The sequence below is a fragment of the Anguilla anguilla genome, chromosome 5 (assembly GCF_013347855.1).
Source record: "Anguilla anguilla isolate fAngAng1 chromosome 5, fAngAng1.pri, whole genome shotgun sequence".
Lineage (NCBI taxonomy): Eukaryota > Metazoa > Chordata > Actinopteri > Anguilliformes > Anguillidae > Anguilla > Anguilla anguilla.
Window position 1 is genome coordinate 54,192,519 of NC_049205.1, and position 24,548 is coordinate 54,217,066.

The 24,548-nt window shown below is 44.9% G+C and overlaps 1 protein-coding gene across 7 annotated transcripts in view; it reads right to left on the reverse strand.

Moving 5' to 3' along the window:
* Positions 1-24,548, reverse strand: part of LOC118227886 (serine/threonine-protein kinase BRSK2-like) — a 109,203-nt gene that overhangs the window by 49,871 nt on the left and 34,784 nt on the right. For all 7 annotated transcript variants that reach the window (XM_035418895.1, XM_035418891.1, XM_035418892.1 and 4 more), the window contains exon 2: positions 3,104-3,198. In XM_035418895.1, coding sequence (XP_035274786.1) covers positions 3,104-3,109 — 6 coding nt within the window. In that variant the 5' untranslated portion in view covers positions 3,110-3,198. The remainder of the gene's footprint in view (positions 1-3,103; positions 3,199-24,548) is intronic.

Here is a 24,548-nt window from a genome sequence, read left to right on the forward strand (position 1 = left end):
CCACCCCCCCCCCCCCCCCCCCCCCCAATGACTTCCCGCAGCTTTACAGAAGGGTCAGGCTGTCTCCCCCCAGACTGATCGATGCTGTGCTTCATATTTCTATGGTGCCTAGAGGGAATTCCCCCTGCCCCTCCCCCACAACTCAACCTCTCCATGATAAATTTTCCCTCCTTGGTGGACATGTTTTTTATTATTTTAATAAATTGCTCTTGAACTGTCTATATCTTTGCAATATATTGCAATACATCAATTTTACTGATGATCAGCTTATCAGCCAAGACACTTCTGTGCAATAATTAGGTATCTGGTGATTTTATATCTTCAAGGCTACCGCAATACAGAGACCCCTGCACACTGGGTCTGGTTTGGCTCACTGTGAGCTCTGTCAGCTATGAACTGGCTCTGGGGTCTTCGTAGACAAGAAAGCCCCAAAGAAAATATTATTTTTCTCTGTTCCAGTTACAGCATCAGGTGACAAGCTAATCCCTGTCAGAGGGTCATAAATGAGACAAAACCATCCTCGAGACGGGCACTGTGGTTCTCCAGAGTTCACAGCGATGGTCGTTTCTGTGGTGCTTAGTGTTTCCTCTCAGGTGATTCCGAACAGCCCGCTTGTGTTCCCCAAGGCTCCTGACACTAGCCAGGGCATGACAGAGGTGTAATGGTGGGGCTGGTGAGACAAGGGAAGCAGAGCTGACAGATCAGTGAGCGGTTCCATAGGGGCACAAGAAGCAGAGCCCTGTACTCACTCTCCTGCTGTCTCCCCTATCTCCCTCTCGTTCTCTTCCTCCTCCTCTCGTTCTCTCCCTCTCCCTCTCGTTCTCTCCCTCTCTCTCCCTCTCTCTCAATTGCAGATGTACAGTAACATCGCCTGTCTAACTACTACTTCCTTTACAGATCCTTAGGTCTGCCTGTCTAACGTTCACTTCCCCCATTTGACAGTTATAGCCAGCACGAAGGAGACAGAACTCCTAACAACTTTCACAAGTTTATAATTAACTCCCATTGCCGCCAATAATCTGCAGTTGCCATGACAACAGACTCTCCAAACACCGAAAATAACTCGGACGTGTCAGCGCGCGGGGTGACCTACAGGGGGGAGACGATCACATGGCAGCGGAGAACATCTCCCACGCGGCGCCAGGATTCACGCCGACGCTGGGCGGCGTCGACACCCTCACCTCCTGACCGGGGGAAGTCACGCGACGGTAAGGCAATGACGTCAGCAGCCCTACTCCGATGCTACGCATCCGAATAATAAAAAACTGAGCTCTGAGGGGAATTTCATTGGGGAGAGATACTGCGGCAGCTGCACCAAACGCACCCTGCCCCCCCGAACGAAAACAACGGAATCAGCTCCTCAGGGAGAAGAGAGCACAGCCACTGAAGGACCAAACAATGTAGGGGCAATAATTCCTCACTTTCTCCCTGTCTCTGCCCCCCCCCCCCCCCCCCCCCCCCCCCTTGTCTCAATTAAATTATCAATTCAATTCAACCCCGATAAGCTTGACAGGACAATTTCCACACAGAATCAAAATGTAATAGCAGTACAATATAAGAAACAGGAACAATAATTATTATTTACCCAGCGAGCTAAAGGATTGGAAAAGGGCAACTAAAGATTTTGATTTAAAAACTTTTATTTCCAGACTGCACCTGCTCATTAAACCACAGAGAACAGGATGACAGGAGCAAAAACAAACAAACTGCACACTCAGCCCAAACTGCTCCAGAGCACTCTCACGTCAACAAAACAAACAACAACAACCACTTCACCCATCTCTCTCTCTCCCTCCATAATATCAACCTCTCTCTCCCTCCCTACCTCCTTCCCTCCCTCCATAACATCTCTGCGCCGGGTGCTGTGTGCTCAACACGGATGTCATAATCTCTCTAAAAGACGACTCCCCCGACTGCCATCTACCCTCCTCCTGCCTCAAATGCATTTCACCTCTTAATTAATGGCATTCATCATGCATACTCGGTAAGCTGTAAATGCTTTCATGGTCATGTGACAGCGACACAGACGATGAGATATCGGGGATATCTTCATCTGCGTCATTACTGCCATCCTTTCAAATTCGCTGAGTCGCAAGTGCAATTTTCCCCTAAGTTGTCGCATTTAAGCGAGAGATTATTCCCTAACAGATGCATGCTGGGATACTGCCGCACAGGGGAGATGGTGAGGAAGCAAAGTGTTTTCAGCGGGACTAGAGTGACAGAGCCACATACTGCATATATTTACATTAATTCATATAATGGAAAACACAAGGCGTTAAATTGTGATTTATCGAAATAAAAATGGCTAAATATGATGATGCTAATTAACTCTGACTGCTAAAAAAAATGTGGAAAAAACTTGCCTTAATATTCCAGGCACAACACTGGTATTCTACAATAAACACTTCAGCATGTGATAAACAGCAATTTATGGCGAAAAAACGTGTTGCCAGCAGACATCATATTCAAATGGTTTCTTTATAGGCCCTATGAAAGAGAATGAGGCTTTATCATATTACATTCTACACAGCTTAATGTTGCTCCCAAGGCATGTTCCAACAGCCCAGCTATGAAGAACCCTCAAGAAACTGAACCTGAGGAGCCATTAAAACAAGCAGCCCAGCCAGGCTTTTTAACTGAGCTACTCCACAACGCGTCCACCCAGGTCCCAGTTACCCTCCCTTCATAAATGTGTCTTATTTTAATACGTCAATTTCTTCTCATTACCCCTCAAGTCCCTTCTTCAGTAAAGAAGACAAAAAGATTAATGGACATATTAATTATGCATTGCCTCTTGAGCCAGTACTTAGTGAGTTTACCAAGGAAGGTATCAGTAGCAGTCAAATTACACCATGTCCTCTGAAACTGAGCATCCTGTTGTCCTCAGATTAGTCAGGTGTTTATTAAAAGTAATTACATAAATCAAGAAAGCAAGCATGCAAGCATGCTATCAACTCATTTTAAATACTTGGAATAATAATCATCATAATAATAATGATGATAGAAATAAGGAATATAAGGAGAATCATCATAATCATCATCATCAGGAACACCTATGAGAAAACCATACAGGCAATTAGTGAAATAAGCAATGCAGTCTTACCTTCATTAAAACAGATTCACTGAGTTTCTCCCGGTTGACAATCTTTATTGCAACTTTCTGACATGTGACACAGTGGATGCCCAGCTTCACCAGACCTGTGAAACAAGAGGGAGCCTTCAGTTAGGGGGTGACATGGTTTGCATCCTTATTGAAAGTTAGCACACTAATGTCATCTTACATGTCAATAAAAATATGCACTAACACAACACAATTCAACAAGCAAACACACAATTCAACAAGCAAACACAGTCATACTTGTTGAATTGTTAGTGCATGCACACATACAAACTTTCAAAGAAAGTTTGTATATTCAGGAGTGAATATTTTAGGACACATTTTGAAACTGATCCCAACACAGGAAGTGTAAATGGTATCAGATAATAACAACCAGCCTTGAAAAAAATGACATCAGAATGGGCCACATCACAGCCACAGTGGAAGCCTGTGTTCTCACTGAGCTCCACCGAAAGAAAGGAAATCTCATTGTGTGTCACAGTGCCCCAGCACGCCCATGCTTATTACTGACACTCATATTCCAGCACCGGCACATACATCAATATTTCAGCACTGATTGCCCCTCTGGATCGCCTGGGCCCAGGGCTGTGGGAGGATCCAGGTGGGCTGTGGGGAACAAACCCCGCCCCCGTAAGCGCCTTGTAGTCCCCTCGGTCTTCCGCGCCGAGTTAGAGCCGGGATGAGATCATCTCTGACACTCCTGACATCTCATTAATCTGCGTGTCACTGCGGCACACGGGCCCAGGGGCCGGAGCGAGCGGCTGCCAGGCCTTCGGAGGAAGACCGTCTGCATCATGTGAGATAATGAGCGTTTCATCGAGAGTTTAACTCCCTCAGACAGACACATGTGGCACAAAGAAACCGTCACGGAGGCACACCCGGTGAACGTGCATCACCAGCAGGAAACCGCGGTGCGAACCAGCCTACGGGTCAACGCTGATGGAGACAGTGAGAGGTTCGAACGCCGGCCGTGAATACGATATCTGCGGCGTTTGGGAGCCTGATGTTAACAGAATGAGTGAGGCGTCCGGAAGCTTGACGTTAAGAAAATGCGTGAAACGTCTGGAAGGGCATTTTCTCTCAAACACACACATATGTACATACAAACACATGCACACATAAGGAGAGAGAGACAGAGACAGCAAGAGAGAGAAGAGCTCAAGGAGTTATCTAGTGAAGGCTTTGAACAGCTTCAGAGCTGCTCTCTATCACAGTGCCAGGGTTTGGGTCACCATACGGAAATAGCCAAGATTACCACTTCAGAGTACTGCAGCTTTATTCATCTCCTCTTCCTGAATCCAAAAGGAATTTCTCTTATCCAAAAGAACTTTTAACACACCTGCATCAAAGCAATGGATTCTCCCAGCACCTCCCCTACATCACAGCAGAATGGACCCTTCCAACTCAGCTGCAGGCATTTCAGCAGAACAAGGGGAATCCCCGCCTACCTATCAACAGTCTTCCAGGGGCTGTATTTTAGTTATTCTGGCAGTATTTTATTGCTCTTTCAAGCTTCTATGGGCAGCAAGTCCCTTTACGGCGAGTTGTAAAATGTCCGTTCAGTGTCTCGTTTCACAAGCGCTGCACACATTTAGGGGGGAGGTGACCGACGACCAAGAGAAAATGACCTTTCAGAAATTATCCATTCAATACAACGATCATTAAACAAAGTAGGGAAAAGCAACAGAGCCATGGAGGAAAGTACAGTGGTGATTAATAAAGCAATCAACTGCAGTCATCCTCAGTGTACCATGCACACATTGTGTGGGTTTACATTTAGTGCCGCACGTCATAGCACCATTACCATTAGGGACAGGCACGAGCAATGGATTGATCGATTGCCTGTCGGATACGTGCCTGCTCGATCCTTATTTTCTCAAAAAGGCTATGCAAGTACAACTAGGTGTCGGAACTTGGCTTCATTTATTAATTTATCATGAAGTAGCCAATGTAAAATAAAATAAAAAGAAGAAATACATTAAGATAGAGGACATTTGTTCATCTAATATGAACAGAATAAAGCAAGTATATATTTTCAAATGCATGTTTTGATTGCAATTGCAATTATGCTTTTCGTTTGTAAGCTGTATAAGTGAGATAATGTCAGAGCGGCTGAGCATTATGCAGTTTTAATGCCCTGCACTGAGGGAAATTGCCCGAGGCAAATTTACTACCTCCGTCAACTGTAATAAAAACACACATTTCAAAATATACGATTCCACTGAAAAGGAAACATCATTACTTAAGTATTCCAGCAAATACTCCATACCCTATAGGCTGCCACTTAGGGACCAACACGTCTTTCTAGTTCCTCTGCCGGGTAACCCACTCCTTCCCATTTTATTTCCTTCTCTACTAAATATTTTGTGTTGCAAAGCACAAACATTAGCTTCAGTAAAGTCTACGGGCTTCACACTAGCATAACGACTACCTTGATAACGACTGAACTGATTCAGTACAGGCCTCTGCTGCTAACTAGCCACATGCCTTCCGGACTTCACTTGAAATCAGTAAGTAGGCTGACCTTTACAGCTTGGTGCTATGGATCACCAAAAAAAACTATATTGTATTTTGTACTTTGTCTCTGTGATTCACCTAGATTTCTCTGCATTTACTTGTATATCATTCAGCACAAAAGCATCTGCTAAATGTAAATGTGAACTGTTCACTCTTATTTCTCACAGGTTGAGTCACTGCGTTCTCGTATCTGAAAGCGATGTGCTGTTCTGGTCGCTTGCCTCTCAGCCAGTCAGAAAATGCTTGTTTTCAGTGGTACGGGGATCTGATAATTGTTCCATTCAAACAATCTAGTTTGCCAAAGTGCAGTAATTGCTCAAAAGCTGGCCATGTTGGTAAAGAAAGCCTCTTACAGACGAGGAGATCTCTATTAAAGAGGCCTTTTAGAGCTCTTTTAAACAGTGACATGCTTTCCGGCAACGTACAATGGGTAATATCTTACATCTGAGTCAGAACACAGTCAGAAAGGTTCTCATTCAACAGTGAAATGGTAGCATGCTGTGGCAAGCGTGCTTCAGGCAATGTGGAGGACACCTGTGGATGAAGGAGGTGAAGCGGTAGGACCCCAGCTGCACACTCACAACAGATGAGGGAGAGTCCCGCTGCCCTTCTGCCAATTATTCAGAAACCTTCAGAAACTATTGCCTATAAAGTGTGCAAATCCATATGCAAGATCTCTCTTTGTAGCAGGTAGCATAAACGCAAAGGATCCATGTAACATGTTTTTTTTTTCCCCCAGAAGAAATGCACTACTCTGGAGTGACTTAAAGAAATGAAATTCCCTCAGTAACTACCCGTCACCCCCACAGGCACCACCCAGATCTCCACAGCACCCAATTGCCTTCCCCACCTGCTCTCCACCCTCCATTCACTGCAGAACAGCGTCTTTAAAATATTTTGATCACATCCTCTCTGAAAAGGCAGATTTAGAGTAATTATCCACCCGGCAGAGTGAAAGGCGAAAGCGGGGTTGTGTAATGCAGACGGGCTGGGGCACGCAGACAGGGCGACAACTGCAGACGAGACAGGAAGTGACCTCTGTAAGCAGGAAGTACCATGCGCGCAAGGGCAGCACCAGCATACGTATTCTGAAGCTGCCCTTATTGTGAAGCACACTGTGGAGGCTCTGATTGGTACAACAGAGGGCCCAGGCCAAAGAGAGGCTCCTTAGGCATGGCAACCACTATGACTCGACAAACGACACTGCATTTCATATGAATGCTTCCTAAATAGTACTACATTTTTAAGCGTGTTTTTTTTTCCGCTTGCAAATCTATACCTCAGAAATATTCATGTAAAAGTGAAAGTTTTTGACATTTGCTAGCTTACATCAATTTGCTAGGCTGGCAGAGTGAAATGGCAATTTTCCAATCATTTAACAATTTTACAATTTAGAAATCTGGCAGACACCTAGGCAATAAGGCAAGATGATTTCCAGAAGGCTTAAGACTACAAACAATGTGCTTACTCCTAAGTGCACCAATAACTATAGCTAAACCAGAAACCAGAAATGCATAGAAATGCTGACAGATGGTGTAGCAAACAGTAAAGTATGTGTTTGGGTTTCTGTGCTGTAAAACTGCATGCTAGGGCGTCTGTGCTGTAAAACCACATTCTGGGGTTTCTGTGCGCGTTTGAGTGTTTGTGCTGTAAACCGTCTTTGAATGACTGTGCTGTAAACTGCATATTTTGGTGCCTGTGCTGTAAACTGCATGTTTAGGGGCTTGCTTTAAAATGGCCGTTCGTGTATTGTGTGTTTAAATAAATAAATGTAATGAACCAAAATGTTATTACTTTCACAAGGGAGTATGTCAACAACATTTACTGGGTTATCATGGCAATACAGATATAGATAAATGTAATACATCACAATACTGATAAAAGATACAGAGATATGCCTGCATACTCAAGAACAGACATCGCCTGTGGGAAAATAAGCAGTGTAGCAGAAACTAAGTTCAAGTTTTCAAATTCCTCCCACATATTTCTAAATTTTGATGGATGAACTTTCACACAACTAAAAATTCCAAGGCACTGAAAGGGTGGTAGGTGGAGGTGGCCATGTGTCCTTATTGATATCTGCAGCCATTATTATTGTAAATAAAGATATAGAGACTTTATCATGACGTCATTAAGATTCATCAGTTTCCTGCTCTGTGTGGGGAAGCCTCATGGGTCAGAGTCTGGGGCAGGCTAGGGGCACCCTGCGTATGAATGCTCATAACCTGCACTAAGAAACCTGGGAACTGCGTTAAACAGGAGGAGTATATTGCAATGAGCTGAAACTCTTGGCTGAAATAACTGCCATACTAAAAGAAAATTATCTCTGCTGAATAACATCATGGTCATTTTTATAGTTCATCTGCTCTGACAATTCTCAAACAAAAACCTTACAGCCCAGGAGTGTCATTAATACTGAGTCATAATGAAGGCTACAAAAACCCAAATGCTTATGTGCATGTTAATTAAAAATATTTATTCAGTATGATTCTCCACATATCTATAACTTTTATTGCATTTACTTGACTTTCATTGTATCGCAAAGACTCAGTGCAACTCAATGGATTTCTCTGACTCCTGGGATATTCTTAGTGAATCAGTAACTCCTGGGATAGCTCAGAGTCTCTATGACTCCTAACGTAGGTCAGTGCACTGTATATCTGTGACTCCAAGCACAGCTCAGTGTACCGTCTCTGTGACTCCTAGCAGCTCAGTGTACTTTACCTCTGTGACTCCTAGAATAGCTCAATGATAATATTTTAGATGGGATGTCTTAGTGAAACTGTAACCCATAACACAGCACAGTGCATTGTATCTCTGTGAGTCCTAGCATAGCTCAGTGTACTGCATCTCAGTGACTCTCCATCTAAGTCCACGGGAAAACTTTAAACGCAAATGTGATATGAAATGTCTACATCTCTATAAAATCCTCAGCATCCCGTTTCAGAGGCGCTGTGGAGGAGAGCATGCTGGGGTCCCAGGGGCATATACACTTGGCTGTCAGAACCGGCTCTGGGGCCAAAAGCGACTGATGCGCTCTGAGACCCTGAATTCTAAATGAATCCTGGCAGAGGTGAACTCTGCAGGCTGTCCAGCATAACACTCAATTAGAGGGAACTTGTCTGGGTTAAATGAGCGGAGGAGAGAATGCCCTTTGGGTGGGGGAGAAGTGAGGGATATATCATTAGAGCTTCTCTTTCCTCCTCTACCTTCCCTCCGTAATTATTCCCTCCATCTGCACAGCAACATCTTCCGTGTTAAATCAGCACGGGCACTTCTAACTGTCATAGAGTGCACGCAATGCCTTCTGGAACCTTCGGTCAAATAAACTCTGTGAGAGCTGAACTAACACTGAACACTTTGCTTCTGCTTCTCCTCGGCGCAGGTTTGCTTTTTGTGCTGAGTGAGTTATTGCGTGCTGCCTCAACACTCTCCGTATTAAACAAAGGGCGAAACCGCCAGAGAAAAAGCCAGTGCTGCTTTGCTGTTTTCCTCATTTATTTCTGACAGGGGAGAACAGATTGCACCGCCACGCAAAGCCTTGGCAGAATGGGATAAGATGCACACTCTTCAAAGCCTTCATTTTAATACAATTATACAAAATTATGCAATATATTATATAATAAAGAATATTAGCTGAGATAAACACATTGTGCACAACATTCACGCTGTGAAGGCTATTTAGTCATGTGCAACTCAAAGCTCTCCCAGCACCCGTGTCTCGCTCTCTCCATTTCTCCCTCCCTCCCTCTCTCTCTCTCCCTCCCTCCCTCTCTCTCTCTAACCCTCCCTCCATTCCTCTCTCTCCATCCCTCCCTCCTTCCCTCCCTCTCTCTCTCCACTCCTCATCTCATTCTCCGTGCATCTCTGTTTAGTTCTTGTTAAAGCGCCTCTCGACCGGGTCGAGCGGCGAATCCAGAAACGCGGCCGCGTTATTCCGTCCGCACGCTCACTTTAACAGCCTCTGTTTGAGCCTGCGGAGCTGCGGAGTTGCAGGCTCCCTGAAATACGGCCGGACGCTGCGCCTCCTCCGCCCGCTCCTGGAGGCTCCGAGCGACCTCCTCTTCCTTCTCCTCCCCCTGCCCCACAGGACAGACCACACTCAGCTCGTCTGGATTACAACAGGTTACTCAGCTCAGACAAGGCCAGGCCACAGGAGACTCTAATGAGCACCGCTAACAGATAATACCCCAATCAGCACCACTAACAGATCATTCCCTAACATCATAACAAACTGCCAAACTATTTTCAAATAAAAGCTATCATTGAAGGTACCAGAAAGAGGACTTGTACACTATTAATGTAAGAAAGATATCAAAGATACTGAAAAAGTCATACGCACGTAAACATACAAGAAAACATAATGGACACTGCCCTTGAGTCTTATTATGCAAGACAGAGAGATAATATTTTCTTAGGTTTTATACATGACACCAGGTCATACAAGCCAAAAACTGTTTTTTTCTTCCCACCGGGGAGTTTTTATTTTTATTTTATTTTTTGACCTCAACTGCTAATTTTTGGGGGGTTCAGGCCAAGTTTTTTTGCAAATCAAATTAAATTGCACTGAAAATAAAAATCCAAAGTTTAACTTCAACAAAAATAGACTGTAGAGGGGTTTTATTTAATAAGGAGTCACCAGAAGAATGACCTGAAAAATGTAATGATAAAAATCACACCAAAGCTTTTCCTTTCACTGGACATGCAATGGCATCATGGCCATAGGACTTGCTCCTACCATGACCAGCGACACAAACACAAAGAGTACTGCAGTGGGCAAGAGAACGAGCCTCTAATTGCACTATCGCTTGTTCTAATGTAGTGAGATACACAGAACTGAAATACAGAAATGACGTAGGTACTTCGGTTTTGCTCTCCCAACTGGAGTGCCAGACCAATCTGTGTGCTGCAGCTCTATTGGAACTGAGCTGTGTTGATTCTGCTGGGGTTTTGCGATGACGTGGGGTGGGGTGGGGTGGGGGGGTGGGAGATGGGGGACCGGAAAAAGAGGCCATCAAAGAGAAGATGGCCCAAAAGCAGCTGTTTTCCGCGATGTTCAGCTCTCCACAAACGCAGAGACTGAGGGTCAGAAGCGCTTTGGCGGAGAGCTGGAGCTCGGCGCACCGAGGTTTACAGCTTAACGGCAGCCCCAGGAGACGCACAAAAGGCTTCAGGAGCAGTAGGATCGGGCCGTGAAACAGACTGTAATGAGAAGCCATTCATTTTACTGAGTTAAAAGGGGAACTCAAAGCTAACTACCAGAAGCGCCTCGATGTACACGCTGCTCCACTTTCACACGGAAACATATTCAGGCCGCTGGAAACGGAAAGAGAACCGGGGCTAAATGTCTCAGAGAAAGCAAGGAAGAGAAGAAGTAGATTTTTTTTATGGTGCTGGGGATCCGCGTAGAATTTGGGAAACAAGCAGAATTTGGGATGCAGGTACGATGTGGGGGTACGGCCGGGTAGGACTGGGGGCACAAGCAGGATGTGCCTTTTTTTTTTACAGCCACATCTTCCCCCTGTTCCATAAAGCCCTGCACTGCGCAGCAAATTAAGATGCAATGTCTTCATATAGAACACCCCTAATTACCACACCTTCACACACAAGCTGAGGGGGTAGTGTGAGGAGTGGGGCGCGGGGGGTGGGGGCGGGGGGGCTCCACATCAGCAGCCATCATCGGGGCTGTTGACACATTCTTAAGGAGCAGTTCATTTGCGCGACTCTCGGCTTCATCGCCGCGCCTGCACAGGAGACCTCATTATGCAGCCTGCTGAATATTAATGGCGCAGCCAGGGACCTTCTGCTCTATTCTATTAGCCGTCCCTGCCTTTCAGCTAACAATCCACAAAGACACGCCGGGCCTGCCTTCGCCCCTCTCTCTCTCTCTCTCTCTCTCTCTGTCTGTCTCTTCATCCCTCGCTCTCCAATTCTCTCCCTCCCTCCCTCTCTCTCTGTCTCAGTGTACAACTTCCCCACAAAGTCATCTCCAACAGGGGTGACAGAGGAGATGGGGGTGAAGAAAGACAGGGACATTTTGGGTACATTGGGGGACAGCTACACCCCCCAGTGCTGAGCACACAGGAATGTGCTCCCTAAGTGATGTATTTGCATATGAATATTCAGCATTGAATGGGTATGTCGAGTATGAATATTAGTACTGCAGCAGTAAATTGACTATGAATAATAATATTGCAGTTGACAAAAGCTGGCATATGAACAAAATTGTGCGAGTGCACGGATAGTTTGCTTACAAATAATAATTTCACAGCAGAAGATGGAAGTGCTTCTTATGAATAATAATATCACAGCAGTGAATGGCAGCATTTCATATGAATAATATCATAGTTGTAAATGTCTAAGTTGCATATGCACAGAATCTCTGTAGTGAATGCATATGCTGCATATGAATAATACTGCAGCAGTCAATAGATGTGTTGTGTATGAGTAATATTGTGGTTGTGAATGGGTGTGTTGCATATGAATATTACAGCAGTGAATGGGGCATTTTGCATTTCAATAATATCACAAAAGTGTCTGAATATGTAAGTGATTCTGGAGCGCAGCCAAGGATTTGCAGCTCATTTTTTAATAGGAAGTTGTGTAAGTGTAAGTTGGAAGGAGTCTCATAGACAAAGAAGCCAAATCTACCCACAATGCACCACGGGTCACATTTCACCCTGACGCAAGTCCCTCTTCATGGAGGAAGAGTGTGAGCAGACAGATGTACAGATGACCTTCCTCAAGCTGCGGGACCTCCCTCTTGGGCTGATTAGCGTGTGTCTTAAAGAGCAGCTGCAGGAATTACAGAAAGCAATCAGGAAGCGCTGTACTGAGAGCAGGCGGGAGGGCTGGTGTCCCAGGCCAAGCCAAGCTGAGGATGGAGAGAGACCAATCAGCACCCAGCACCCTGCAAAATCCACCCTGAACCCTGTGCCCTACACCTGGCAACCTGCACCCTGAGCCCTACAACCAGCAACCTGCGCCCTGTGCTCTACACCCGCCAATCTGCACCCTACATCTGGCAACCTGTGTCTTGCACTTTGGACCCTTCACCCTACACCCTGAGCTATGGATCCATGACTCCCCTCCACCCTCAGAGGGAGGACTAATGAGCCATGCCTAGCCACTGCGTCAGGATCACATGCACACACACACCTGGCTCAATCCAGTGTGAGGCCACTCAGACCCACAGATTCAGCAAGCCATGAGCTGCACGGGCGTGTACACCACAGTGTGTTCAAACGGACACGCCCGCCGCTCGTCCAGGTAGCGGGGTCAGCGACGCGTGCCGAGGAGCCCAGAGCCCGCCTCTTCAGCCAATCAATTTCTCCTCTTCCTCCGGGCCGTGATTCACAGCAGCTCTAACCTCACGCACTCCTCAGAGCCCATGACAAATAACCCCACCCTCCAGTGACACTCTGTCATACACTGCGGGGGCAAGAGACGGCGGGGCTTAAAATGGCAAGAGAGGATTTGATAGCAAACTCTCCCAGAAGGGAAAATAAAGAGCACATCACAGTAAGATAGATGTGTGTGAGCGTGCATGTGCTGAAGAAAGACAGCAGAGGAACGAGCACTGGAGGATGCAGTACCGGTTCTGTCCAGCAGGGTGCCTGAGCCACAGTACATTCCATGCTACTAGAAATCTGTTCACTCGACTGCTGCATCACGTACACTAAATGCATAAAAGCAGAAGCACATTACTGATCAGAGAGCAGAGGAAGCTCAGACAGACTGCAGACACCAGCCTACATGATCTGTGGTAAACTGCCAAATTCTGACACAAGCAGACCTTTGTAAACTGACTGCCAAACTCTGATACAAGCACCGACTGCCAAAATAAATTTAAAACTCAGATCATCACTCTGTGAAACACACAGATAGCCCAATGATACCTGAACTTTACAGTTCACTCTAAAAAATGGTACCAATACCTAAAGAGCAAAGGCTCCAAGGCTCACTCTACAAGATGGTGGCACAGCACCAAAAACGCTGAAAACTCAGCTGGACCGGCACATTTCCCCCATCCTGATCCTGTGTTATACAAGGGAAAAGTTTACATTTTACATTTTAGTTTATAAATGAAAAAAAGAATAAATATTCATCATCTATGTTTAAGACAAAGGAGAAGAAGCCATCCAACACCATGCATTAAAACACAGATTGGTAAATTTAATACACGTAATTTGGTAAGAACAAGCACATAAAACAGAATTCACTGATGATATGCTGACATTAATCATTAGGCGGATGCGTTAAAATAAAAGGTAGGGCTGCTGTCCATTTAATACAGTTAAGACAGCATTCAGTGTGTGGCTGTGTCCCCGGGTCTTGTACTGCAGCCTCAGTTAGCCTGGGCTGACTGTAGCACAGCCTACAGAGTGAGCAATGCAGGAGCAAGGATTGTCCATATCTCATCTCGCACCACCCTGGCAACCCAGCTCTGATTAACGGGGCTCCTGCAGGCAGCCTGTGCCAGATGCGCAGTGAGTGTATTCCTCCGTATACTCAGAGACTGCGCAGCAAGACGAGGCCCACATACAAGGACAACCGAGACATTCAGAAATGGGCTAAAAACTGAAACTAAAAATCAGGGAATTAAGAGAGACAAAACTCAGATTGAAGATAAAGAGACACCACTGGAATAACGACTGAAACCAGGAGTCAAATTTAAGATGAAAAGCACTTGCTATTTTGAAGCGTTCCTTAATGAAGCACTTGCCAAGACTGAGGAGGAATGGTACTGCATTAGAAATATGCAGTGCTTCCCTCATTAGGATTTTAACTTGCAGCCTCTCCTCCCCAAATCCCTGCTGGCTTCGCCGCCATGCCGGCCTGACTCAGACTCGGCCTCTGCGGTGAGATCAGTGCCGCCTGGCGTGTTTGCGTGTTCAACTCCATCGGGTCACCGTGTGTTAATGAATAAGTCAGAGGAGCTGAATCAGCCTCCTCAGAAGTTTGTGTGCAGTGACTTTTCCCCCAGCAAGGCCGTCGTCTGTGTTCCGATTCCAAGCAGGCTCTTTAAACAGAATGCAAAACAGGAATGTACTCTCCATTTTTAAAGTGCCTCTTAAATTTCACAATTTTTCCATCAATCCACCTCCCCCCCCCATCATCATTCTCAAGTGGGAGAGACCATAATAAAAACCTCAGATGCTACTTAGTGTCATAATCCTTCCCAATTTCGTGACATGTTTATAGACTAAATTTATATTTGCAAGCAGATAGCAAAATCATTTAGGTCATACACAATATGCTATATGTAAGATATACACACATATTTCCTCCTACAAGCAGAGTTCCTCTTTAAACGTCACGTCACATTCAGCACCATGGCCAGAGTTCAAACAACCTCACTCACAAAATACACTTAAAATCCCTTCAAATATGCCTTTCTGTAAGCAGTGTGTTAAAAACCAAGACCACTTTATCTCTACAATGCCATATGCACAGTTTTTTAACAACACGCTTTGTTGAAGAGATTCAAGACATCACCTCAGTGTTGACTATTCAGCCATTTAAAAAGAGCATTCGATTCACAGAAGGATCATTACCTTTTGCTCAATTTAACAAATACTGCAGAAAGAGGCAGAGAAAATTTCTGAGAAAATGTTGCTATTGTTTTTTTATACATGTTGTTGATGTACCACATAGAAGTACATTCAGACACTCCCCTGTTCCTACAACTGGAAAGAGAGGTGTATGTAAAGCCTATGTTCTCTCCTCCCTCATCCTTCAATACACCTTACCTCCTCCATCCCTCCATTTGCAGGCTGTAGGCCAACACGCTTCCACCTGCATGCTAGTCCGGGTTACCCTGTTCTTCAAACTCCATCTATAATGATGGATGGAGAAGCACTCACATTGCACCTTACATGATAGATAAGGAAGCTTATCTGGTGCCACGCCCTTGAATTACCCTTGAGCGCCGTTCATCTCCCGAACACCGAGCGCAATTTCCACTCCAATATTTCAAAGCCCATTGGCGCAGCATAACCCTGATTATAACCTTCCTTCTCTCGTTCCCTCTATCTCTCATTCCCTCTGAAAGATTGATACCACCCAAAGTTCTCCTGTCAGCCAATACGAAATTCTGACCCTCATTCAGTACAGTGAGCTGACACGCCGGTAGTGTAGCTCTGATATGTACCCCTGACGCCCAGAGTGCCTTTCATCCCAAATCCAAAATATATTGATAAATTACCTGAGAAAGGATCCCACATGGTTCATAAAGTATATCCAAATCAACTTGTCAAGCGAAAGCAGCTTTCATTCTTTATTAAAGAGAGGGAATAGCAAACTTCCTTCCTTTCAGGGCTTCATATCCACACAGTGAGCAATTGAACCGTTTTTCATTACCCCTGACAGTAACGCCACAGTATTTTGGACCAAACATTTTCTCACTCGCTCTCTCTCTCTCCCCCTTTCATTCTCTCATTTGTGTTATTCTGAGCGAGTTGACGGGACCCAGGTGCTAACCTGTCAGTCCGGCAGTGTCAGCGCTCATCACAGGCTGATGGGATTCTGGAGCGCAGTGAGGTGAGATTAAATCTCATCACGGGTTGTGGCGGCTGTATGAATGTGACTACAGGCCACGGGGGAAACCCTGCAGGAGCTGGTACACGCTGCTCACCAATACCCTAACTAGCTTCCCACATCTCATCCCCGCTCAATCAGTCAACAGTGAGCAAAAAATAAAATAATATCAACTAAGCAGCCATTCCAAATAAAAGCCTGCTAAACTCATTTGGTGTCATATGATGTTTCTTTCATTGCGTTAAGAGGGTCTATCTACCATGAACATGTATTCTTTGTTTCTTTGACGGAGGATTTTATGTAAAAGGGAACCGAACACACTCGTACGCACACACAGCAGTGGCTGGTTGGGGAGGCATATGCAGAGATTCAAGAGAAGTGGCTAATGGATGTTTATTCCCAGTTTGCCTCCAGCCATTTTGGATAAGGGATTTTTTATGTATTTTTATTAATACTCCAGATATGGGAGTTCATTATTACCCCAGGTCCAGGTGATTGTCCCCAGCCCCAGTACAACCAGTTTTCCCATCAGCTCATAGAATGCAAAGGTTTACTGAAAACCAATACTGTCACCCTTTGTCCAAATGCTCTCCATGAACATACCGTGCACTTCGAATATATACGGCAACTGCTGCTCTACTTGCCATAGTAGTTTCTATTTTCAACCCTTTGATTAACTGCATTGTCTGGCATTGGAGCTGCGCTAGCAGCTTTGGGTAAAGACTGGGAACTCTGGGTAATCCCTCTGATTTCCTTTAATGGGGTCCCTGTAGCAGCGGGGGCTGGGTGATGGAGCCACTTCAAGGGCACATTCTCCTTAGCATCTTCTGCGCTAGCGTACACAACCAGGCTGCATCTACACATGATCGCTCACTCACTCAGAGCTATTTATTTATTCACTTTTCCTCAATGCAAATCCTCCCCTTTATGCAAATATGACTAGGGAAAGATATTTGGAACCACGTCCATGGAAAATGGAAAATGCTCACACCTGCATTATTACAGGATGAGAGAGAAAAACAGGTAAGTTGGTGGCTCATCTTCATGTGGATTACACCTACCTGTCTGCTGTGAAGAGTCACAATCATGAATGGACTCTAACTCAGGCTTTGTCAAGCTGCAATCTTTCCATTAATTCCAAACAAATGAGAAAATGCACAGGAGCCACTTTTTTAACTAGCCATTTTATTAATTACAGGTAGTTGCCAGAACTTCCCCTTATTGATTTGACTGTGTACCCCATGCATAATGCCATGTGATTTAAATTGTGTAAGTAGGTGAAAAATAGCTTGGTCAGGGATAAATGAGAAAATTATGACCCAGGGACATCTTCCTATAGGGAAACACAAGCATACAGACATACTCTCTGACCATTGCAAGCGCACACGCGTGCGAACACACACACACAGATACACACACATTTGTACATACATATTTAAATTGGGGGTACCTCCAGGATCATACTGAACCCACACTATGGAGTCAAGCTCAAGATGCCTATGATATCTATGATAACGCACATTAGCAGCTGCATTAAAAATTCTCCTGTCTTAAATAATAAATTTTGAAGCATTCATCATTGCTGGTGAGGACACATCTGGCTGAAATTTCTGTGATTGCATAGTTCATCAATAGCGGCCCTTCCCTTTTATATTAAAATGTACGGGAGGAAATTAAACAAAGGAATTGTGCCAATATAACAGAAGTGGTCCCATGACCTAAAGCAAATCTTCCAGATCTAACCTATCTAGCAATGCACCCACGAATCACACAAGTGCCTCCTGAAACACAGTTTGGTTCTGAGCACGAACGCAAAGGTCATTTCTCATTTCCCTACTGCTCATTCAAGCATCAACCACAAGACGAGCTCCACGGCACAATTTTACCTCTCACTCTCGTCAAGAAACAGACTGGAAAAGGAATTAGGAATTCAGAGCAATGGCAAAGATTGAAATAATTCCAATATATCTCCAACAAAGGGCTCTCTGGTTTGAATGCAGCCTCTGGTCTTAACAAGAACAGCTCCCTCTGCAGGGCCATTAAATACCACTTTAACACCCATAAGTGAATTAAGACAGGCCTCATCTCAACTAAGCACAGAGAGGGATCCCAAGATTTCACGTCTCCTCCAATCAGACCCTTTTACTCATCTGACCTCATTTCTCATGGTTCTCAGGCTTCCAGATTAATACCGAGACTCAAAGTTAGACAGAAGTGCTGACAGATGTTCCAATAATCTCTTTAATTAGATTTTTGGCCATAAATCCACACAATTTTTATTAGCATGAAATAAAAAGGCAAATTGAATGTAGCCATTGGATGATGACTGCTCCCAGCAAAGCTGAACTCAGTGAAGATTTGAAAATGAGAAGAGAATTCGACAAGAAGAATTATCTGATCCAGCACTACACCACCGCTCACACATACATTAAATAACCAAAAGTATCTGGACAGCCCTTGGTCTGAGGCTATTTTTCACGGTTTGGGCTAGGCCCTTAGTTCCAGTGAAGGCTAATCTTAATGTAATGACATTCTAGATGATTCTGTGTTTCCAACTTTGTGGCAACAGTTTGGGAAAACAGTTTCCTGTTTCAGCATGACAATGCCTCCAGCGCACAGCGAGGTCGATATACAAATGGTTTTGGTGAGATTGATGTGGAAGAACTTGACTGGCCTGCCCACGGCACTGGCCTCAACCCATTCAACACCTTTGGGATCAATTGGAAAGCCAACTGTGTGCCAGGCCTAATCGCCCAATCAGTGCCCAACCTCACTAATGCTCTTCTGGCTGAATGGAATCAAATGCCAGCAGCAATGCTCCAGCAACTAGTATAAAGCCTTACCAGAAGGGCAGAGGTTGTTATAGGAGCAAAGGGTGAACCAACTCCATATTAATGCCCACAATTTTGGATGAGAAGTTGGACATAAGGTGTCCACATACTTTCGGCCAGGTCGTGTATCGCTCTGATTCTACAAAACATAAAGCACACAGTGCTATGGGCCAGTAATGAAGCCCATTATAGCCCAGTCCTGATTTATTTCCATTCAATAAACCATTCCACCATCTCACACCTCAAACCATCCACAAGCTTAAACTCAAACCATTTCATCAGCTTAACCCATTCCTTCATTTCATATCACGGTCAAACCTTCAATAAACCACCTTACATTCAACAAGACCATGCACTGACCACGCCATGAATCATACTCTCTTTGATGCTAAATGCAATTCCAAACCTGATCATTCGTTCTGTGCTCACATTTCTATAGTTGGGGACCACTGGGTGGAAAAGAACATCTCATTTATTTTTTCAGGCAGGTACAGGTCACTATGCTCACCGATATAAACATGGTAAAGGTAAACTGACACACTCTTATGCAAGTATGCATCACGCATCTGAGCCAAAAAAGATATATAAAGGAAGACAACACAAAAAAAAGGTAGCACTGCCAGAGGCAAACATCAGTGGTACACAGAGGATGAGTAAAAGATGTCAGCACTGAGATAAAGAAGGCTTTTCAATAGTATTTGTAATTTTCCTTCTAAAGGCACCTCACATGAAATTGAGAATGTTTTCTGACATTGGACTTGTGACAATGCAATGGAACGCAGCAGAACATTCAGCGGTTCCGCTCAGAATTCAAAGCGAGCCGGTGACTAAACGGTACGTTTGCATTGTCTCTTCTTTTTATCTGCCGCCTATTAGTCAGCGCTCTTGTGGAGAGAAGGTGAATGAGCCGAAAAACTCACGGCGAATTAACCCAAAACCATGCGGAGCTAACACAAAGGCAGAGTAAATTTAAACAAAGGCAGGGAACGCAGTGAATTCATACAATTGCAAGGTGAATTTATACAATTGCAGAGCAAACCAACACAAATTGAGGCTGTATTTGTACAAGCGCTGGGTGAATTCCTTCAAAATGGGTGAATGAATGTGCTTTGTGGTTAGCGCCGCATAGAAAATTTGAAGGGCTCTTCAACAGCAGTGACGTTAAGAGAGGAGGCGGTAGCCTTCGCACTTCCTGTATGCCTTCATCCACTGGAAGCCAGGATAGAAACAATGCGCCTGGCGAGCCGTGCGTGAGTCATGAGTCACCACACAGTCAGTGAATCCGGTGCACTGTACTCACACAGTCTCAGCCTGCACCACTGCGCTCCAGATAAAAGATAAAATGGTTATTCAGTCAGGGAGATCAGCCGGCCGGAGAATCATATACGGCTATCATCGCGTAAGACCACATGCTCAGGGTCTCTCACGGCAACCCAACGGCCACACAGATTCACGCAAGAGGCCGAGAACCATGCTGAAATATCCAGCATCGAGTCTGTAAACTCAACCCCCCTCACCTCTCAGAGCGCGCAGAGGTAATAGCAGGAAAAATTTGTGGAGGTGTTTTGAACCCCTAGTCCCATGCTGGTCACAAGGTTGAAAATATGTCACTGTGAGCACCGGAGTAAATGAGATTGGTGTATTCACTCTGTGGCACATCGTCACCCTGGACCCACCGAACACCTTCACACTCCAGGGAGCAGAGCAGGAGAAACTGGGGACATACATGGTCCTTTTTTCCCCATACAGTGAGTTCTCCTTTGTCATACTGAACACCCCAATCAGACAATAATCAACAATGCGTGGGGACGGACATGTTTTTGGATTTTCTTCTCAAATGAGGGTCTCTGTGATGGAGCGAACTCTCCGTTCCTGCCAGGACACTATCTTTTAAAACGCTCGGGTTTAAATTATGTATTTGCTTATGGTAGCGGGTGTTTGGCGTATTCCGCTTTCATGTAGTGCGCACCATTTATGTTTGCCGGTTTGTCAACTCAAACACGTTAGCTACTGTACATCTGTTCACCGTCCATAATGTACTGCTAATATCTTAAACAAACACATCTGTTTTCAAACATTAAATAGGTTTATTTTAGTATACCATGTTCAATAAACGCAATGTTAGAAGTTGCTACAAACCGTTGTTTATTTCGTTTGTTCCATTTTCAAACGGGAATGACGTAATCCGAATGTCACGATTCTGTGCAATTTTATTGGAAGCGCTGGGCATGAAGAATTGGCTATTTTAGGCGGGGGAGACGATAAGTATATTCGTTTTTTTTCGTATCCAGTTAGATATGTGATTATTAGATATAAAGTAACAACTGATAATACAGGTATAATGATTTCTATGTGTAAAAGTATACTGTAATTTCTTCTGAGATAGGCCTAATTGAATATAGTATGGAAATGGTACAGTCCAGATAATGTGTAGCAGGTCATTTGCTGTTATTAGAGTGGCTGGCAGTAAGTAGGTGTAAATGAATGGTATCACTGGTTTGCTGATTCTTTTGTTTTGTACACAGTATGTATATAAATGTTTGTATAATTGTTGGGGGAACTTTTGTAAATAAAACACCCCACTTGGGTGGCACAAGTTTGTCTCATCTCCAAAGTTCACTAAAATCTGCCGACTGACCATCCTTGTAACAATCTCTTACCAGCTCACTGCACAAGAGTGAGAGCTCCTTGTGGACATAATACAGGAGTCTGACACAGTGTTACAGTTCATTACTTATAGCAAGCAATGTCACTGCTTTCCTACATTAACAGAGAATATATGCATTCTCCTCACATTAACCTTGACTGGCTTCAATGGAAATTTCCACATTTCAACCTCTCCAAAGGATCTTTTCACGAACAGCAAAGAGCAAATCTTTACAAAATAATGTTCAGAAATCTAGTGCACAGCTGCTGGTTGTTGATGTAGCCTGGCCTTAATCAAATACCTGCAAAATAAAAAACCATATAGGCTGCAACCTGAGAACAGCAACTCTTAAAAAAGGCTGAAGATTTTATAGGAATGACTGGTCTCCCTGAGACTGGTTTTTGGAGATTACAGAGTAATACATCTGCCAACAGAGCCACACGCTACTGTGACCCAAATACAGCAGCTCTGCTCTGTGATTGGCAGAAACAGCTCTGCTCTGTGATTGGCTGAAGCAGCTCTGGGGAGAAACAGCCCGAGCTTCCTTCCCAATCATCAACTTAATAATTAATGCATTTAATGCAACTGACAAGTGCAGTATCTTTAGGGTCTGTCTGCTGACATCAATCGATGGCCAGGATACCTTTATTCCTCCCTCTTATATTGTTTACAGCGGGGCTGAATTAAAATATTCTGGACCTCTCATTGAAATTGTATGCTTATTTATTTCTCTGGGGATACAAGTCCAACAGCAATCCCCAAACTCCTCTGTTTGTAATCCAATCTTCAATTACTAATGCAATCTATAAATCATCCCTCAGTTTAACTGACAAAACAAACCGCCTGTTCTCTAACTGAGTTGTTATGATGCAGAGAGCTTCATGGTTCAGGCGCACACCCCATGATACCCCATGTGGGGGTTACGCATTAGTGGTGGCTGAGGGAAGCCATCAGTCCCCCTCCTACCGTAATGTGAAGCACAGTAATATCCACGCTAGGCACCATAAATGGAGTCCATTACTATTATTTTCATTATTCACATGTGCACCCATACCACAGGATAAAACCGCAGCTGCATAGCTCCTATTTAGCCGGATGAACAGTTACCCGCGTAAATAATGCGACCAGTTGAAGTGCAGTCCACTATTTCGCAAAATTCTCACCGAAACCATGCAGTCACCCTCTTTTTTTAAGAGACAAATGAAATGTTGCTTCCATTCACAAAATCTGTACTTAGGCAAAGCTGCTCTCATGCACACCACCTGGATACTGAGCACTCACACGAGCCACCTGGGTACTGCATCAAACAAAGTAAACACCCAAGAGTGGAGAAACGAGAGCGGAAATCAATATCGCGCATGGCGGACTGCGAAGCTTTGTTTGGGAGTGTAGCGTTTCGGCCGCTTTGTAAAACAGTGGCACGCACCAGCCTTCCCTTTCTCACATTCCACTCCCCGCTTCATAACAAATCAATTTCCTCACTCGGGCAGGTCACGTGACCCGAGACTTGGCACACCATGGAATGCAGGGAAACCGAGGGCAGCAGGCTGTGGAGACCGTTTAATAGCCCTGCAGCGTGTCAGCATGCAGCCGCGCAGTGCATGCGACACACAAGCACAGGGCAGCGGCATAGGACCGTATTACATGCGACCATGCTGTAGCTACTTTACCTCATGCACTGCATAGTTAAAATTTACGAACTGCGGCCACACATTCACCTCACACCATGCTTTACAACTCACACACACTCTCTCTCTCCCTCTCTCCCTCCCTCTCTCTCTCTCTCTCTTTCTCTCTCTCACACACACACACACACACACTCCTGACTATAACTGACACGGCAGAGAAAACCGGCCCTTCTTCACCGATGGCAGTCAACATGGCACTGTGAAGCTAAGGAAACAGAACGCTATTTTTAGCACTTCATTTCACACTCAATCCATTCTCTCTTCCTCCCTCTTCCCCTCCCAGTAATCAGCATGTCGACATACCCATCACTGTACAGGAACTCCCGTACCCTATTCTACCTGCATTCACACATTCGCCCAGAAACACAGCTGCTCACAGGTGTTTCTGCAGCCTACGGTATTCTTGACTCCCATGGCTGACCACCTACAAGCCATTTACTGCCTTTTCTCCATCAGGACCACTGCCTGTGGGCACCCACTGTTCCAAATTTTCATTCATTGTAAAGCTTTCTACTTTACCTAATAGAACTCTCTCTCTCTCTCTCTCCCTCACACACACACGCATGCAGCACATGCACGTGTGTCAGACGATTCATGTTTTGCCCTCATAAAGACCCCCTCCCTGCAGTGGGTGTGTGCAGGTGCAGCTGGCTGCACAGGACAGAGGGACGGAATGGGGGATTTGCCACCACTTCAGTCAAACCACACTGTGGGTTCTCACCTCTGCGGTGCTTCTCCACATGAATCGTTTCCAATGGTAAATGGGTAACAGCAGGAGCTTAAAACCATTGCATCTTATTGACAGGTTTCCCCGTTTTTCACTTAAAAGAACAGGGACACAGGGAGGCAGGGACACAGGGAGGCAGGGAGGCAGTGCCGTGTTTTCAAAAAGCAAACAGTGCTTCCTGTGTTTTCAAAGGCAAAGATGGCGTTTGAAAAAAAATACAGCATTTGCTTTAAGGCCACTTATATTTTTTGTGAGCAGAGTTAGCTCCAATTCGCATCACACATTACTGTTCAAGTTAAGCACGCAGAGACAGTGCAGTCCCTGTGTTAGCATTGGTACAGACTGAGACTAAAGGTAAACCCCCCAGTGATGCTCAAGGATATTTACCTCCACAGCCTAAAACAGTGGGGAGGCTAAGCCGATGCAGCCAGCTCACAAGCTTTAGCCAGCAGGGGACAGAAGCTGTCTGATCTGTGAACGC